Here is a 19,709-nt window from a genome sequence, read left to right on the forward strand (position 1 = left end):
TAATAAATAATTTGTAATTGATTATAAATATAATTGTAAATATTTATGCAATAATTTATGTAACAGTATATATAATTGGTTATATATGATGGTAAAATTAATATATTTTTAAAACATTTTTATTGGTTCCAATGATTGATAGTTTAATGATAAATAGTTCTAATGATTGATCTGTCAATGTAATATGACAGATAGACCTCAAGACAAGTCCATTTGTTTTTGTCTAAAAAAAGGCTCTAGGATTATATTCGAAACTTTTGTATTAATTGCGTTAAAAATTTAAAGGTGTGTTGTGTTAATTTGAACGGCATTGTGAAAACAACAATATTAAAAAAAATTAAATTAAGACGCAGTTGGCAAAATAATCCCAATCCATTTGACACTTATTTTGCAGGAAAAATTAATTGTGACTAATAAATTTCATTCTCATGTTGAATCAGTTAACTAGATGATATGTAAATATTACTTCAACGGCTATTTGTCTTAAGTCTAGTTATACAGTTTTGGATATTTATGATGTAATTAAAAGTACATTAAAAAATCACTTAAAATGTATCTACAAATAATCACTTTATTGTTCATAATATTTCTTCAGTCAACTAAAGCTGATATTTATGCTATAAAATATGTAAGTATATATTTGGATAAAAAGCTAATATAGTATTAGATAATTCTCATAATACTAATTATAAAACATTGGTATTTTGTTAGCTATAAACATTAAGTGGCTGTGTTGTATTTTTTTTATTGTTTTATAGAATTCTGCATTTTATTATGAGGAGTTTATTGATGAACCTGCTAAATTTGGTCCAAATATTAATGGAAGTAAGTATGAGTTACATAGTATTTATTTTGTATCAAATTGTTTTTATATAGGTATGCATTATGTGTTTTTGATGTTGTTAACTAATGGTAAACATAAATTTATATCAATGAAATTTTTAGCTTTTCGGGGTCTCTTGGTAAATGCAAATGGTTCTTTTGCCTGTAATCAGTCTTCATTAAATCCACCTCCAAGTTTTATTAATGCTTTTAAAAATTGGATTTTATTAGTGCCTAGATATGGAGATCAAAATTGCACATTTGAAAAGAAAGTTCGTGTGGCACAGTTAAAAGGGTATGAATGATATGGAACATAATAATAAAAAATAATTTTATTTTTAATTTGTAGATATGATGGTGTAATTGTGTATAATGTTGGATCTAATGATACAGTGTCTATGTCAGCAGCCAACTCTTCTGGTATTAATATTCCTTCAGTATTTGTTGGTGAATATTCGGGAAGAATGTTGGGAGGAAGATATGCTACACGAGATTATTTCATAATAATTACTGCACAGAGCCCTTTTAATATCACAACTCACTTACTAATTCCATTTGCCATAGTTGTTGGGATTTGTTTTTTAGTAATGATTGTTTTTATGGTAAGATATATTTATGTTCTTATAGGTTCACGATTCAGTATTATTATTTTAATTAGGTTGTAAAATATGTTAAAGACAGGAGGCGACAAATGAAGTATAGGTTACCAACATCACAACTTAATAAAATACCAACCTGTAAATTTCAAAGAGGTGATAGATATGAAACATGTGCAATCTGTTTAGATGATTACATTGAAGGTGAAAAATTAAGAGTTTTACCTTGCAGCCATGGTGAGTCTTGCTTTTGTCTTTCTATTTGTGTCTGTCTTTTGTTACAATCATATGGCATTTTTTTTTTAGTTTACCATACAAAATGTATCGATCCATGGTTAACAAAGAATAAAAGGGTTTGTCCAATCTGCAAAAGGAAAGTTTTTGCCAGTAAGGAAGAACCTTTGGATTCAGATAGTGATAGTGATAGTGATGATACAACCCCTTTAATTAGACCTGGAGTTAGGGGAACACAAGGAGGAACTTTTGAGGTATAAAAGAAGTATACTTGTGCCATATGTATATAATTCTTATGTTATTAGGTACAAAATGAAAATCCAATACAAAGAGCTGCTAGATCAGCCTCTCAACAATCTAGTGCAGGATGTTTTGTAACAGCTTCAGATCATCACAGTATCAATGGGGATAGGGTTAGTCTATCAAGCACTGTTTCTTCAGGTAAATTGTATTTCTCTTTTTCCTAGTTGAGGTTGCTGTACTTTGCATTACAAGAACTTGATGTATATTTTTTCTAGGTACAGTTGATTCTAGTACAAGCTCATCATCATTTGTGTATCCTATATATGACTTGGAGGTTCATGTGCACCAAGCCGACGCCCACAGCCAAACAAGCGATAATGATATTTACGCTTAAGAAAGTTGGTTAGTCCACAAGTAATACTCTAGTCAAAAATATACGCAGACTCTCTTTAAGCATAGAATTTATTTTCTCAATGAGCCAACACTAATTTTGATCTGAGGGTACTGTAGTAAAAGGTGCTAGGCTCATATTTAATAATTCACTGTACTCAATTCTATACCACTGACTTCATTTTTCTAATATTGGAATATGTTTTAGGCGATGATTCCAAATCAGCGCAGTGCATAGGCATGCTTCGTGCCAAGCAACTAAAATTATTTGTATATATATTTCTCGAGTAGGTGTTCATGATTAAGAACAAAGATATCTAATAAAATTATTATTTTTGTGTTTTACATTTTGACTGCGATTAGCAAAAAACAATAATTAAGATAAATTATCTAATCAGTTATTTGCCATAAGGTTTGCTTTATATTGCTTTAAAAAGGGATATTTTAAGAAAGGTAATTTATTCCTCTGATCTTCCACATTTGACCTTAATATCTTGAATAAAAAATAAACAACTTTAATTCAGTTGAAACTGATGGTATGGACTAAATGTGCCTCACTTTTAAATGTGATATATTAAAGAAAATATATATTATTGGACTTCAATAACTTTAATATAATAATCTGTTTACATTAAGGTTTCTTTTCTTTATTCCGGTAAAAAAATACCTACTATATTTTTTTGTTAATATAAGCCTAGGCTATTATTGTTAATATTTAGATAAATATATCATGTATAATAATACTATTATATCTTTTACTTATTATTTATATTTGTTTTTAATTGTACCTAATGCTGTAGTGTATCTTTGGTCAAGTTTAGAAATTCTAGTGTAGTCTCATATGAAAGCAACTTAAGAGTCGGCGTTTTATCTTCAATCTCACTTACAGATACTTTTTCCTGATTGTAACACACCAATATTTTCATTACCTACTTCTTTAAAACGTGTCGAGAACTGTCGAGCAGGTGGGTTTATACTTGACTCAATTGCGTTTTTTTCTGCGGATAATGGAGAAAAGCTCTTATGGACATCAGTGTCATCCAAATGGTAGATCTTAAACCTTGAATGTTGCAATAAATTGTTTTTAAGAAATGTCTTATTTGTTTTTGTTTCAACAAGCACTCATAACAACATAACGTGACAATATTATTCATTAAATATTGAAATTGATCTTATGTTGGCAGTTAGAAACTGATTGAATATAGTATGCCAACAGGTTTACCTTTACTAATAGCTAAATATTTGATGTAACGCAAAATAGAAATATGCAGTTATGAAATAAGGCAAACAAAAATTATTACATATATTATTTTTTATTACTTATTCATATGTAATCGTTATGTTAAATATTGATAAGATACAAGATAAATGTTGACCAGAATTGGCTCAAGACGATTGGAATTATTTTCCACTTGGATAAACATTAATGTCAACGAAATTGAGCTATTCTTAAAATAAAAATAAGAAAAACAAGAAAGTAAATAAATTAAACATTCGGGGCTACAGATGGCCAATTTCAATTTTAATTCGAGTGAATTCGGACATTTTCGGCAGGATCGGTGTTAGAGTTAGTGTTCCTTCACACGTATAGCCTAGAGTAATTCTATTTCACTCTGTTACACGTCTTTCCTTATTTATCTCCTTTCACTTCACAGTGGAAAAATATTCTTTATCATTGGTCATTTTTGAAACGAATATGAATTTTATTCTGTCAAAGCTAATCCCCCCAAAATCCTTCAGGTGAAAAATCCCTAGGTACTGTCCAGTGAACTTGTAGGAAGGTAAAATTTCATAATGGCTTCTTACTGAAAAAAGGCGGTGGGTGGTCGAGTTTTCGCTATATTGACACGGAGATTGTTATCCATTTATTCGCAAGAACTCGTGAGTTAGTTCGATAGCCAGTTTTAATTGTGTTTTATGGCGTACGCCTTTTTTGTGTAGTGTCTCGTGTGAAAAATGCTGCGAGCGTTCAAAACAAGGGATTTGTATCTAGTATGAAGATTAGTAGACAAAAAACTCATAAAATTTGCCTTATTTCCTTTGTACAAAGTACCATTTATTCAATGGGTAAGTAATTTTCTGTTATATATCAATAAAATTGAAAAATATCGTCAGCTGAAAGAGGTTTTGACACTTAACGTTTCTTATTAGTATGTACAGTTTGTAATACCAAATTCCTGTTTAAACATCGTGTTAATACGTGTTTGGCTGTTATGCCTATTATCCTTTAATTTAAATGCTCTTAAAATTATCCGAGCTTCCTTTCTTTGTAGGAGGTCATAAATTATTACTTAAGTATGATTTAATATTATGTGGCCTACAATATTTTATTACGCTTTTATAACTTACATCTAACTAAAAATAAAATATATAACGTCTGTGTTATTAGCTTCACTTTATTTTAAAATCTTAAATCAATATACCATATTTACATTCTATATTTGATACTTTAATTATTACAGTCTTGTCATCTGCATTAAATGGCCAAATTATTTGTTTCATATGTATGCTTCTTTTTGTAGAAATATTTAAATAACTAATTTTTACTTAAAAAAAAGAGATTGTGAAAGAATTATACGATTTCCTAATGCAGTAATAATGTATCTTTAACAATAACTTGCATTTTGTTTTGTTTATTGAAATATGTACATTATTTCTGCCTCATACAAAATAAATTAGCTGTTAAGAAATATTTCTGGGTTGTTACAAATATACAATATTAGCAAATGAATACTAGATCATTGTTTTTATTAATTTATTTTTGCCGATTCTAATTTTGTTTATGATGCTTATACACAGCAATTAATGAAATGTCTGATGGTGAATCACTTGCAGTATTATTTTGAGACGATCGTATTGTAGTTTGCTGAATGTGTTGAGTCATTAGGTGACAATGTTAATGGTGCTTCTAACAAGTAGTTCGTTGTTTTAGTATTTTAACTTTACATATTCACCCAATTCAAAGTGCATTGTTTACTACATATATATTTTTAGATTATATAGATTTGTCTTCATCATACAAATAGAATGTTCTCATTTATATTTGATAAATTAATAAAATACCTTTCTGGATCATACATATTGTCATATCTACTTTAACTGTAAGATTGAGTATGTGTAACAATGACAACCAGCTTAATAGCAATTCAGTTACAGACAAATAGCATATGAAATAGCAAACCATTAATATGAGCCGGTTATATTCATCTTGAAATATATATCTGACAAAATGATAAATATTCATGTATAAGAGCAAAAAATGTCAAGCAATCCATAATATCATAAAAATATCACCAAAAACAAAAATATCTTCATAAAATAGTTTAGACAGACATTTTAATATTTTTTAAAACAGTTTAAATTAATTACTGTGGTGTAATATTTTTTATTATAAATTTAATCCATATCATTATTAAAATTCTTAAGAAAATTCTCTAGTAAATTAATGGACATTTTAGGATTAATGTAGTAGATTCAAGGTTGTTCAAAATTAATCTATATTTGTTTATATATTCAGTTATATATTATTTTATTATAATTACATATTTACAGTTTTGCTTTTGTTTCTTTTTAACTACAATGGCATTTAAACACTATTAAAATAATATATTAAAGTACTTAATAGTCCAGCTTTAACGAAAAACGGCAAATTACTATATTCCTTTTTTTTAATTTTAGGTAAACATTGAAGTACTCTAAAACAGAAATAATGGCTCGAAAAGGGGAATCAATCAGAACTATCAACGTGGCAGTGGTAGGACTGTCTGGTGTAGAAAAGGACAAGGGTCATGCTGGAATCGGAAAATCCTGCCTTTGTAATCGCTTCATCAGGCCGCACGCGGAGGATTACAACATTGACCACATTTCGGTACTTAGCCAGACCGATTTTAGCGGTAGAGTTGTTAACAATGATCATTTCTTATATTGGGGTGAGGTACTGAAATCTATAGATGACGGTATAGACTATCAGTTTAGTTTGATAGAGCAGACAGAGTTTATAGATGATGCGTCATTCCAACCTTTTAAAGGTGGCAAAATGGAACCCTACGTGAAACGATGTACCGCCACAAAAATTTCGTCCGCAGAGAAACTTATGTATATTTGTAAGAACCAATTAGGTATAGAGAAGGAGTATGAACAAAAGGTCTTGCCAGATGGCAGATTAAGCATAGATGGTTTCGTATGTGTGTTTGATGTGAGTGTTGTGCCAAGCCGGAGCATCGAAAAACAGGTGGATTTTTGTGCCGCTATTCTAAACAATATACTTAAGACGAAAAAACCTGTTGTTATGGTAACAACAAAAAATGATGAATCGAACGATAGTTTTGTAAGGGAAGCTCACAAACTGGTCCAGAGAAGCGAATATAAAGGCAATATCCCATTAGTGGAGAGTTCATCGCATGAAAACGTCAACATCGACTTGGGATTTCTGCTTCTCGCCCAAATCATCGATAAAACAAAGCTCCGTCTTAAAATACCTTCTTACAGTGAGGCAGCCTTGGCCAGAAAGGAAATCATGGATGCAGCTAGTGATGCCTTTATGAGACTCATAAGAATCCATGTAACGGACTGTCATGCGCTTTGGTCGCAAACTCAAAAGAAGCTTAACAGTCACAAGGAGTGGATACATTTCGTGCAATTGTTCGGTCTAGACGGAACCCAAAGACTGTTCAAGAGGCATATCAAAAAGCTTAAAGATGAACAAATGGCTAAACAGGTTGCCAGATACATGGAGATGCTTCCGGATGTTTTGCACGATCTGATACCTGGTTTCAATACCCTACAGGATACAGACTGGGTATCAATTCAACAATATATTAAAAACCACCCAAATTTTTCTCAGTACTTCTTTGAACGACCGGAGGACATGCCTTGGACGGAATGTGTTGGATCTGATAGTGATGAAACACGAATACCTTTTGATGTTCTGGATACAAGCGAAGCAGAAACCGTGTTTAAAAATCACGTTAATGTGCTACAACAAGAACAGAAACGTCTTGAATATAAGAAACAGTTCAAGCAATTGTTAGAGGACACAGGCTATGTAACACCAGGAAAACATCTGAGCGAGGTCAGAGTATTATTCATGGGCAGGGAATGTTTCGAGGCTCTGTCTGAACATGATTGTCAGCAAATTTACGATGCACATCAACAAGAACTGATCGAGAACGCCAAACATAACTTTCAAGAGCTTCTGCTGGAACATGCCGATCTTTTTTATCATTTCAAAAGCATAGCGCCAACAGGAACAATTACTCAGGATGATATTAAAGAAATAACAGATACTCTTCAAGAAGATTTCAGATATAAAATTTTAGATCGCTTAGATCAAGACAGAAAACTCACACTCTTTCAGCATCTTGGTTTTATACATTATCCGATCAGGGAACACTGCCCTGCTTTTCCTAACTGTATGGATTCGTTGATCGAGCGAATTCTAGCCACAAAGGCACATAGACCGTCGTCTTGGAATCATAGCAACCAGTGGTTGATGAGTTCTGAAAATAACCAATTAAACTTGCTTATATTGGGTTTAAATAATTTAGCAGATAATTTAGCGGCTAAGATTAGGGCTCAATGTGACGATGATGAGTATGAAATAGACTGCCAATTTTATAGTTTAGATTATAGGATCATTAGTGGCGACGTGAGCTTGCCCCATAATTCATTTCGAACATCCGATTTTATACCTCATGGAAGTTTTTGTGTTTATTCGAATGCCGAATCTTTTGAGTACATCCGAGAGAGTTTAGAAAAAAAGTTACTATCGAATTTGGAACAGGACGACAAGCTACCATTTCAGGGATTACCGATAGTCCTTTTATATCTGCAGGATAGTTCGTCAGACGAAAAAGAAATCTTAAGACTAAAGGAAGATGGACAGAATTTAGCTGATTCTTTACAATGTCCTTTTATGGAAGTGTCCTTAGATCAAGTATCGGAGGAACAACTCGTTTCTGATGCCCTACATCAGCTAGTTCAAAGCATTCACCATAGGTCGGGATTTCTAAATATCAACCAGTCGGTGATTGAATGCGTGGAACCAGATATCCGTGTAATCATGTGTATGTTTTGTGGAGATCCATATTCGGTTGAAAATGTTTTATCTCCACTTCTAAATCATCAGTTTTGTTTTCTATCTTCACCTCATGGTGTAATACTGGAAACGTTTTTGGGCGATTCTAAAAGAAAAGTAGAGGTAATTATTTCTTCATTCCACGGAGCAAATGCTTTCCGGGACGAATTGGTCCACGGCTTTATATTAGTTTATTCCACAAAAAGAAAAGCATCTCTTGCCACACTTAATGCATTTTCTATGAACATTCCAAACTTGCCAATACAAATTTTAGCGGTGACCGATTCCGGTAGCGCCACCGCCTTTTTTAACGATGACTTAAGTCAGATGTTGATAACCGAAGGTAATTCAACAGCTGACCGGTTGGGTGCTCATTTTATGACCTCATCAGCAGCGATGCAACCGAAAACTGCATTTTTCACGCCATTCTTCAAGGAAGTGTGGGAGAAGAAACCGGAAATCGAACAAGCATTCCATATGGAGGAACCGTCTGGATTAGATAGCGGGGAAGGAACTTTAGAGAGGTCCAGATCGATTGGAAGACACGGGCATCCTCTACCGCCTCCAAGAAATGAAAGTTACTATCTAAAATTGGGAAATGAGGGCAGCGAAAGTGAAAATTTCGATTTGAGCGGACCGGATGACAAATTAAGTTCTAGTGATCACAGCGATAGATTCTCCAGCATTTACATGTACGGCAGCGAAGGGTCCATGGGTAAAAAACGCTATAATCACTCTGGGTTGCAGATATATCCGCCTCCCGCGACACCGCCCGAACCTGCACCACCAGATAACATCGGATCGAGGTACTCAAAGAAATCTATGATGACATCGCAGACCAGCTTAGACGACGTTAACTACGGAGACCCTCCCATGTCGATACCGGGAAGCGCCTGGAATAATTATCAGCAGCACGCGTTTACCACCGGTCGACGACATATCCCGGTCTCTAAATCGCGTTCCAAGGGAATTTCGCAAACCCTTAAACAGCCCGGCAAGCTAAACATGAAAAATTATACGGCGGTAACAGAGGCCATAGCTCGGATGAATATGAACGACAGCAACTTTGGCAGCGCCCCCCTGGCCACTCCAGAAACAGTTGATTTGGGTTCTGAGTATGCTCAGGTTAAGGACGTGCTTATGTATCCTTCCGAATCGGAATACATGTACACAATGGTCCAAGACGCTATTAGCGGCAAATCAAAATTAAGGCAGCGCCGCGAAAAGGGACAGCCTAGTTATTCGGATTCTGATAGTGAATGGTCCAGTTTAGAACGAAGACAGAGAGCCAGCGATGTTTACTTTAAGGTAAATAGGAAAGGCGGTACCCATAAAAGACAAAGGAAGAAACGCACTGCTATTCCCGTTCAACCACCCAGAGTTCCTCAACTTGGACCCTTCAATATGCCGTCGGTTCATTCACCGTCGGTAGAAGGCGACGAAAAAGCGAATGTTGCGACAGAATCAAATTCGGAATCGTCGGAAGTCAGTGAGGAACTGCCACCAAACGTCGTCAGTAGCGTGCCGTTGACGTTCGCCCAGCGACGAAGCCAGAGCCTGAAAAAACGAATGCCAGATCTACCCAACGCTCATAACTTTAATATACAGTTAAACTCTCTGGATCTATATACTGGACAGAATTCCTATGTTATAATGCATGAAGATGAATCCAGTTTAGACGTCTCCTCGCCACGAGATAACAATTCTCCGATGTTTAGCGTATTTCCGAAGACGAAAGAGAGTGATATCGAAAAGCTAATGCGCAAGCGAGAAAAGCAGAAGGCCAAGGACGATTCTAAGCTGGAGAAGAGGAGACTGAAGGAGGAGAAATTGAGGAAAGTAGCGGAAGAGAAGGATAGAAAGCGACAACAGAAAACTAAACAGAAAGCGGCCGTACTGCCAACAGGCGTACCATCCAAGTTGACAGACTATATCCAGTCCGATAAGAACTATATTCCCATCTTTATGGAGAAATGTGTAAGATTTATCGAAGCCGAGGGTTTAGATTCTGAAGGTATTTATCGCGTGCCTGGCAACAGGGCGCATGTTGATCTGCTATTCCATAAGTTCGAGGAAGATGCGAATGTAGAAATTCAGGAGTTAGATATACCAGTCAACGCCGTGGCAACCGCATTGAAAGATTTCGTTTCTAAACGCTTACCGCCACTGTTTGACGAAAATGTCATGTCCGAAATGGAGGAAATAGCGGGAACGCGTATGAAACCCATGGTGACGACAACTGGTAACATCGAAGTCAAAGCCGATCGCAGCTGCCGACTGTTGGCACTCAGACAAATGCTCGATAAACTGCCGCCCATCAATTTTGCCATTCTCAAGTTTATGTTCCAGCATTTCGTCAAGATTACCGAAAACTCAAAGTTGAACAGTATGGATTCTAAAAACATGGCTATTTGCTGGTGGCCCACGTTATTGCCGATCGAGTTCAGCGATATGGGACGCTTCGAACAGATGCGTCCATACTTGGAGGACATTGTCCAAACCATGATCGATCAATATCCGTTCCTATTTTGCGGAAAAGAGGCTTTCGTTATGGTGTAAACAAGGCGTTGGAACAAGGAGATCGGGAACCGTCGAAGATGATGTTATAGAAGTAAGTTTTTTTACGAGAGAGTATGAGAATGTATCCATATAAATGACACAAAACGATTCTAAAAGACGCACAACTTGCACAGTCAAGGCTCCGTTGAGGTCGTTCGACCTTTTTGTTAACATGTTTTTAGAGGCTTCGGTGTCCTTAGCGATGATTAACGATCTTATGATGCAGTCTGTGCATTTTCAGTCATATTCTAATCGACTAACTGTCGAAGTCAATATTATGAAACTGAAAAGAAGTAGTGGGCATCGTGAATTAACAGTGAGTTTATAATTGTGAAATCGCCGATTTGTGATTGGCTTAAAATAACATGTAATGCTTGAATGTGGTACGTCCAGTAAATGATAATATTTTAGACAGAAATGTTATGTGATAATACAGAGTGATTTTGAGCCTGTCCCTGTACATAGTGTTGACTTCTGACAAGTTAAAAGTAGACATTACTAATGGGTTGTGTATTTATTGAATGAAAACAAACTTGTAGCGTATAGACGTGGATGTTGTCTTTTTTTCAAAATATCAACGAGGAAAGCGATGCCAAAAATCATCGCCAAGTCCATTTTTTGTATTCTTCAGTGTCACATTTTATGTAATTCCAAGAAAATACTATGGAAAATAAGCCATATATGTATGTGGTTCCATATTACAAAAAGTACCCAAAGCTTTAACGTTTTTAAGGTATTTAGGTGTAATTGTACGATGGGATGTTTTCTAGTAAGTTGATGTATTAGCTTATTCACGAAGCTTTAAATATTTTTTAAAACAACTTATATATGAGACAATAAATGTGATAAAATCAATTTATGTTGGGTTGCTATTTCGGATTTACTTTCACTTATATCTATCATTCAATGTATTGTATTGGAACCTTCGATATATACAATCTGCGAAACAACAAACCAATTGTCGCAATATTATTACGTCATTATATCCATATGACAAATATTCAAATATTCACACCAATCTATACAAATGATTTACTGTTCCGTAGATATTTTTCTCAGAACCTGGCCTAAAATAGGAAACTACCCTTTACATCATCCCAAAAACAAACATTTCGCCAACTAGATTATCGCATAGGTTAGGGCCTAAACAAAAAGTTATGGTTGTAATTTGTATTGATACAAAAAGCTAGCAATACGGTTTAATATCGTATTGAAAAAAGTTTTCTTTGCGACTCTAAAATGCGAAATTTGACATTATGTTTATATCTATTAAATTGATCATTAAATATTTATTTCCCTTTCTTCTCAAATAAGGAATATTTTTGTAGCGTATAAAAAAATAATTAAAAAAATCTTAAAAGATTTTTAAAGACTGAGTCGCATTTAAAATTACTTGGTGTGCCAAGCAATCTCTAGTCTGCAGTCTTTGAGATTTTGCAATATGAATCAGATTTTTTGGAATATTTATTGTATATTTTGATAATTTACAACTTTTTAAGTTTAACAATATTGCTATAAAGTAGTCTCTCATTGTTTACATTTCCATTTTTTATTTATTCTTTTAAAGTGTCAATTTTTAACTAAATGTATATTTATCATTTTAATGTTTGTATTTTTTTTTGTTTTATATGCATTATTTATTTAATTTCGGTGGAGAAAATTATACGCAAAAATATCTAAGGGGGAAAACCCTTAGTGACCTCCCTTTTGTGACAGTGTAATGATATTTTAAGATTTTTACTTAATTTTATTAGAGCGTTAAAGAGCGTAAACGTGCTTTCTACCATAATATCAACTTTGTAGAATACTTTTGACTTGTTGCGTTTGTCGTACTTTTTGTATTTATTTAATTAAAAAGCCTACAAAATCAAATAAGGAGCATTTTTAAACAATACGGCGGCAAAAATTTTGATGTAATTGCCAACAAATTTATATATCCATTATACATTTATTCATAATTCTAATGAGGAGGTGTTAGCTTCTTAAATATTTATAAATTGGTAGATGCTCTTTAACGTTTAGAAACTCTGCTGGGAGCGGTACTCTCATCTTCGTACGATAAATCCCAAAATATGCAAATATACTGTTTAATATGTTCTGTTTTCCAGATATAACAAAAAGTGTTTTTCTAATTGTAAATAGTTTTCCCCCTTGTAGAAAATTAATCAGAACTTATTTTAAAACTCTCGAATTAGAATTATCGCTAGCTGTGATCATATTTTTCTAAAAATTTATGTTTTTTCCTAATCTCCCTCCACCATATGCTTCTTAATATTTTAAAACTATATTTTTTGTCCAAACTTTTAAATTAACTTAACTGTTTTTACTTTATAATGTTCTGAGAACTTTACTGAATATTTTTTCTTTTGGGTATCTGTGTATTTTTTGCTTCTTTCTCAAGAATTAAATAATCCAGTATTTCGGTATCAACAATTTTTGCTTGTCTCTACGTTCAAATTTAGAGACGAAAGTAAAAGTAAATAATTTGCTTTTTGTTTTACTTTTCTTTATCGGGCTATTACGAGAAAAAATTCTGTTTTTAATTACATTTTAGCTTTTTGAGCGGACGGTTTTTTATTTTTATGTATATGTACTTTGCTTAGAGCTTTTTGCTAAAATGTAACGTTATTAAACAAAACGGTGTTCTATGTTCTTTATATTGATCCGATTACTGTAAAATCTATTAAGATACTAGTTTTGTGATATTTAAGAAAAAATCCCTTCGAACATTGATACAATTTTATGGCAGAAAAAGTCATAGTATATTTTTCAGTAATAAGGTCAATGATAGTCTGTAAGAGTTCTAAAAAAACTATATGTTTATTAGGCGAACATTTCTGTAATTTATGTGCAATTTGAATCTACGTCATTATATTGTAATTTAACGAAAACTAAAAAGAAAATTAAGCGTTTTGAAACTCGAGAGTGAATATGTAAAAGTAGGCATTTATTTAAAGAAATAAATGTAATTTTTTAAAAAAGAGAATTAACAGCTTTAGAATTTGGAATATAAATGTGACTTTAGGCTCTAAATGAAAAAAAAAAGGTTTTTCAATGTGTACCATATGTCGATATACCTTAGATCTCTTAAAAGTTAAGGTTCACATCTTAATGTTAGTGTGTATATATGTAAACAAATGAAATGTTTATTTATGCTTTGTATTTATTCATTATAATCGATACAAGCTTAATGTAATTTTCAATGTTGTTGGATTTATTTTGTAAAATTTTTCATTTATAAAATTTGTATTTTTGTTTTAATAAATAAATATTTAAAAAATTGGCGGTTCTATATTATTTTCAAACTTAACAATATCGTGAATAGTTATTTGCAATAATTGCTGAGTGATAAACGAGCTGTAATGTTCATGGCCTGAAGTTCAGTAAGCAAAAGTTTGCAAGCATATGGCATAGTGACTGTAGAAACTTGGCCAGAGCTCTTACAGCTGTTACACCAACCGCAATATCCTAATCTACCACACTGGTTGCACACGTCAACTTCACATTGATCACTTGAAACCATAAGTCTTTCAACCAACATCATACTGAAACAAAGATTAATACATTAAAATTAAAATATAGAAATTACACAACTTCTCTATACCTTGCTCCATAGCCTATTAAGCAATCTCTTTCCATTTCGCCTAAGCGCAAACCACCATCTCTGCTCCTACCTTCTGTTGGTTGCCTGGTTAACACAGCTCTTGGTCCCCTGGCTCTGTAACGAAATCACATACATGATAATTGTTCGGTGTTTAGTCAACCGCATTAGCATATTTCTCACCTCGCATGAATCTTATCCTGAACCATATGTTTCAATTTTTGATAATACACTGGACCTGAATAAATATAAGCTTCTAAAGGTTCACCGGTAATCCCGGAATAAAAGAAGTCTTTCCCCTGATAATTATAGCCGTGTTTGATTAGTTCATTACCAACGTCTTCCACTTTTGACCCACCAAAAGCCGTTCCATAATGAAATTTACCTATAAGAGGGAAGGCTATTTCAGAATTACAAGAACAACAACAATTAACATTTTACCTTCTACAGTTCCTGCTTTGCCAGAAAGCAGTTCCAACAATTTTCCTACTGTCATACGTGATGGATATCCGTGGGGATTCATGATAATATCAGGACATATACCATATTCATTGAAAGGCATATCTTCCTGTTCTACTATTAGACCTAAAAATTAACAAAAAAGTCTAAAATTATTTCCGCCTCTTGTGTTAATGAATTTTGTTATTCCATAAGAAATTGTATTTGATTCGTCGTCTTATTTCAACCCAAAAAAGAAAATTTTTAGGAACACATAAAACTTTCACGTAGATCTGTCAGCTCATTCATATATGATGTAGGATTAAAACAAATTTATCAAAGATTGTCTCTTGGCGTTCCATTAAAACAGTAGAGAGCCAAATGGTTGAATTTTAATGTAGTTGTACTTAAAAGCGATTATTGGAAACGATTTCCAAAAAGTGTACTAGAAACCGTGTAAGCATTCGCTAAAAATTCAATAAAAATACATCCGAATGCTACTTGGGGGCTTTGAAAAAAGATAAAATGGCGCACAAATAGTTTTCTTGCTGTAGATGAATTTGGGTATCAATCAAAATAAAAAAGAGCCTGAAGAATGGCGTGAACATGAACTAGGTATATCAACTATGTTAGTCTTTTATGGTGCAAAAGGAATTTTGTTTCTAGTTTACTTTTAAGAGATTATTAGATTTAAATTATCTGATTTGGATGAGCTCAAGGTAAAAAGGCCTGGTTTATACAAACAAAAAATTAATCATGAAAATACAGTTCAAAAACCCGTTGTAAAAATCTTGTAAATTTACTCCCGCTGAACAATTTAAGTCAACGTTTACTAGTTTTTGATTCCTTATACTCCATGTAACAGAAAAATAGAATGTATGAATTCATAAAACTAGATGATTAAGTATCCTAAGGTTCATGGAAATTATATTGAGTAATAAAATATATAGCCCAAGATCTCGTGAGCACTAGAATTTTTCACCATTCAACGTATAAAATGACGTGGAAAAATTTTAAATTTGTCACTATATCAATAAAAAATCACTATAGCATGAAGTTTCCTTATTAGAAGAAAAAGCAACTTGCGTATAACCTGTTAATTGTAATTATCATACCTATAACTCCTTTTTGTCCATGTCTTGAACTAAATTTGTCACCAATTTCAGGCCGTCGAGTTTGTCTTAAAAGAATTTTAATCAAGGTTGTATCTTCTTCGTTGGTACTTATTAGAACCTTCTCTATATAACTGGGCTCAATATTGCGGTAACCTAAAGGAGTTTCTTTATACTCAACAGTAGTACTGGATGGTGTACCCGGTACTGCTGACACAGTTGGAACAGATTTATTAACCAGAACCTATTTCATAAATTATACATGTTGAATCATTTTAATTCTGAGATAATATAATCATCATACTTGTCTATTCTGCACTTGTTCACCGGGGCTAGCAATTCCATCATTATCTAAACAGCTGTGCTTCCACATAGCCTGATTGGTTTGAGTATCCATCATAGGTCCTTGGATTCTATCAAAGGTTTGATTAGGATACCTTTTCATGATACATTTTGAGTTTCTATAAACCAAACATCTGCCAAAGCCTCTATCGATTGAAGCCTGAAAGCAATACGTATTTAATTATCGGCGTATATAGAATAATAATATTGCTTGCCTTATTTAAAATAAGTGCATCTTCAATATCATAACCACTGTAACTCATGACTGCAATAGTAGCATTTTGACCAGCAGGTAGTTTATCAAAATTAGTCAGTTCTATTGATTTAGATTTACACATAGGAATTTGAGGATATACTAAATTATACAGTAAGGTGTCCATTCGGTTTCTTTGATTATATCCAATAGTTCCTAATAAAACATGAAAAATTAGATATAAATGCCAGTGTACATTTAGTGTTAAAAATTACCCATAGCTTGTTTCCCCATAGCACACTGGTAGGTATTTCTAGGGCTTTGATTATGATGTGGATATGGTACAAGACCTGCACAAACCCCTAAAAGTGTAAACGTTGCTATTTCTAAATGGGTAGTTTGTTGAGTGATGTCCTTTTCATAACAAGCTATATAACTGTCATTTTCCTCATTTACATCAAGAAATTCTATTAAACCTAAAATGAGTAACAGGATTGTTTAAATTGTGAAAAATAATTATACTGTATCAGGAAATGGTGAAGGCGTGAAATCTAGTAAGTACCAAAAGCTAAAAATTAAAATTTACCATCGTGTAGGAAATCCTCAAAACTTCTAATGCCATTCTCTAAATCTACAATGTGCTGTTGGGTTACAAGTGGTTGCCCATTCTCTACAATTATGTATGGTCTACATAGTCGACCTCCATCAGAACTTATGTAAACACACTTATGTAAAAAACTCGGATAAATTGAGACATAATTTGATATTTTACCCTTCCGACGCATCAACCGAAAAACGTTTATAAGCTTCTTATAATTTGTGGTAACTCCCAGGATATTACCTAAAATAAAGCATTTTTACTACCATACTTATATTAATTCTATGAAGTACCATTTAGGCAAACAATGAATGCCGCTGGAGAATGAATTGCTATACTAGCTACCATTCCAATATCTTCTACTCCACAATTCTTCGCCAAACGTATTAATGGGTATTCGTCTATATCAGTTGTGACATGAGTCATAAGCGCTAAATTTTTAACCAATCCACACGACTAAAATAGAGAAATAACTATTAATCCATATAATTTACGAAATTAATTAATACACACCTCTCCTTCTGGGGTGTCACTAGGACACAACATACCCCACTGACTGGGTTGTAAGGAACGCGGCCCAGAAACTTTTCGAGTTGACTCGAACTGAGAGTTAACACGTGTCATCATTCCCAAAGCTGAAATGTAACTCAACCTTGACAAAACCTGAGTTACACCTAATCTTTCCATACGAAATCTTTTAATTGTCCAGTTTCCCTGAAATCAAATTCAGATTTAAATTTGAATATAACTAGTAGATAGACCATGTACTAACAGTGGAAATAGCAAAAACTAAACAATTGGTTATAAGTTCTGATCTCATATATTTCACTACATCAAACTGTGTTGCCCTTATTTTCGGTATTGTTTTTTCTGCAATCGATTTAAGATCAAAATTGAATCTTTTAAAAGCATCTTCAAACATTAGGGAAATCAAAGATCCTGCTAGTTCCATTCTTTTGTTACCATAATAGTCACGATCATCAAGAAATTTCTTATCTATTTGTCCCTGTATTACCCTTTTAACCTATAACAATATATATTAAAATAGTTAAACAGCGATTTAGATAGTTACTGTAATATTGTTACCATTAGACCTAAATAAACAGCTTTTAATCTAAAATCATACTCTTCTACAGGGACATGAGCTAAGACTGTAGTTGCCAAAAGATCTCTAGCTTCATCTGTTGGAGTTTTTATTTTTGATGCTGAAGTGACATATCTCTTAGCTACAATCTTGCTACCTAAATACTTTAAAGCAGCTTCTTGCGTATAAATTTTCAGCTTATGACATTCCTCTAATGTTGGTGTTAATTTATGAATATCTGGTATACCTATTAGCTCACATATCTCTTTGTCACTTAAAACATCCATAGCTTTAAATACAATCGATACTGGTATTGGCTAAAAGAATTATTATTTTATATGTTTTAACAATAAAATAAAATTATAAACTTACATCAGTAAATGTATTGTGTCCCATATAATATTTATTCCCTTTAATAAAAACAACAGTCCTAGACTTCTTGTCGTGTGTTAAACTAGTTACTTGACATTGTACACCCCATTTACCCTCTTCTACTAACATTCTGTTTTTGGACAATTGCTCTTGAATAAGAATAACCTTTTCTTGGCCTTTAACAACAAAGTATCCTCCTGGATCAAGGGGACATTCATTCATTTTAGCTAATTCATATTCGGATTTGTTACTCAAAACACAGTTAGATGACTTTAACATAATAGGCATTCTGAAAAATATATTGCAAGATAAAATTATACATGCTATTTTATATATATTTATGATATTACCTTCCTATTAATAAGCCAGTCCTGGCGACTCTTTGTCCACCTCTTGTGTATTCAATATCTACTGATATTGGAGCTGAATAAGTCATATCTCTTAGTCTACACTCATGGGGTGTTGTTGGTTTACTGATATTGAAACCTTCATCTACATCTGGTGTTCCAACATGTACATTTGTATATCTAAAAAGTTCTGTTAATAAAGAGCTCAAATTAAATATTTTAAGTATTACTTTATGTAGAAAAGTGGATCTGCATCACATGTAACTTTATTGTTAGCTTCAACTATTTTCTTAATTTCCACATTAATAAAATAATTAAAAGAATCAATATGTTGTCTAACTAAACCCTTAATTTTTAGAAAGGCCGGAACAAGTTTCCATTTTTCCTAAAATTATTTGAAAATACATTTATTAAAACGTTAAAAAGTGTATTGATAATTTACCTCTATTTCTTTTACAGGTTTTCTATACAACTTTGGGTCGCCAAACAATTCTTTATTTATATTATCCATGGTAATATGTTTAAAACAAATACTCAATAACAAACCATAGGACAAACTAATCTTTTTTATACAAACTTAGAGGTTATCTCATTATAATGAAGTTAGCTCTGTATAAAACCATTAGTATCTTCTTTTCTTCCTCCTAAGCTATTAATACATAAACTTAAATCTGTAGTTATGTTGCTACATGTTAAAAGTTT

The 19,709-nt window shown here is 32.9% G+C and overlaps 3 protein-coding genes across 11 annotated transcripts; 2 read left to right on the top strand and 1 right to left on the bottom strand.

The window, feature by feature from the left end:
- The first annotated feature begins 155 nt into the window (after positions 1-155).
- LOC143202743 (E3 ubiquitin-protein ligase Godzilla) lies at positions 156-3,377 on the top strand. Of its 9 annotated transcripts, none has more exons than XR_013007224.1 (10): positions 182-285; positions 395-628; positions 759-825; positions 946-1,117; positions 1,172-1,424; positions 1,481-1,655; positions 1,725-1,906; positions 1,958-2,093; positions 2,171-2,439; positions 2,494-3,059. XR_013007224.1 is itself a non-coding variant. In XM_076414482.1 (10 exons), exons 2-9 carry the CDS (start codon positions 551-553, stop codon positions 2,287-2,289), a joined length of 1,182 nt encoding a protein of 393 aa, XP_076270597.1. In that variant the 5' UTR covers positions 182-285; positions 395-550; the 3' UTR covers positions 2,290-2,297; positions 2,494-3,059. The 9 variants fall into 9 exon arrangements, 6 of the variants coding, with proteins under 6 accessions (XP_076270598.1, XP_076270596.1, XP_076270601.1 ...); XM_076414482.1 differs by having other exon boundaries at positions 2,171-2,297; XM_076414485.1 differs by having other exon boundaries at positions 183-285; positions 2,177-2,297.
- A 646-nt stretch (positions 3,378-4,023) lies between these two features.
- Positions 4,024-14,202, top strand: RhoGAPp190 (Rho GTPase-activating protein 190). Its single transcript, XM_076414473.1, has 2 exons — positions 4,024-4,352; positions 5,964-14,202. Exon 2 carries the CDS (start codon positions 5,995-5,997, stop codon positions 10,918-10,920), a length of 4,926 nt encoding a protein of 1,641 aa, XP_076270588.1. The 5' UTR covers positions 4,024-4,352; positions 5,964-5,994; the 3' UTR covers positions 10,921-14,202.
- On the bottom strand, positions 14,064-19,604 carry RpIII128 (RNA polymerase III subunit RpIII128). Its single transcript, XM_076414474.1, has 17 exons — positions 19,450-19,604; positions 19,238-19,392; positions 19,011-19,187; positions 18,661-18,949; positions 18,291-18,605; positions 17,977-18,228; positions 17,718-17,918; positions 17,498-17,660; positions 17,193-17,447; positions 16,882-17,082; positions 16,629-16,822; positions 16,376-16,573; positions 16,075-16,315; positions 14,963-15,106; positions 14,705-14,906; positions 14,525-14,638; positions 14,064-14,465 (listed from the first exon to the last, which is right to left on the bottom strand). Exons 1-17 carry the CDS (start codon positions 19,516-19,518, stop codon positions 14,246-14,248), a joined length of 3,390 nt encoding a protein of 1,129 aa, XP_076270589.1. The 5' UTR covers positions 19,519-19,604; the 3' UTR covers positions 14,064-14,245.
- Between the last annotated feature and the right edge of the window lie 105 nt (positions 19,605-19,709).

Source organism: Rhynchophorus ferrugineus, unplaced genomic scaffold (assembly GCF_030347505.1).
Source record: "Rhynchophorus ferrugineus isolate W39M unplaced genomic scaffold, kcgeb_rfMv2 rfM9, whole genome shotgun sequence".
In the NCBI taxonomy this organism is placed as follows: domain Eukaryota; kingdom Metazoa; phylum Arthropoda; class Insecta; order Coleoptera; family Curculionidae; genus Rhynchophorus; species Rhynchophorus ferrugineus.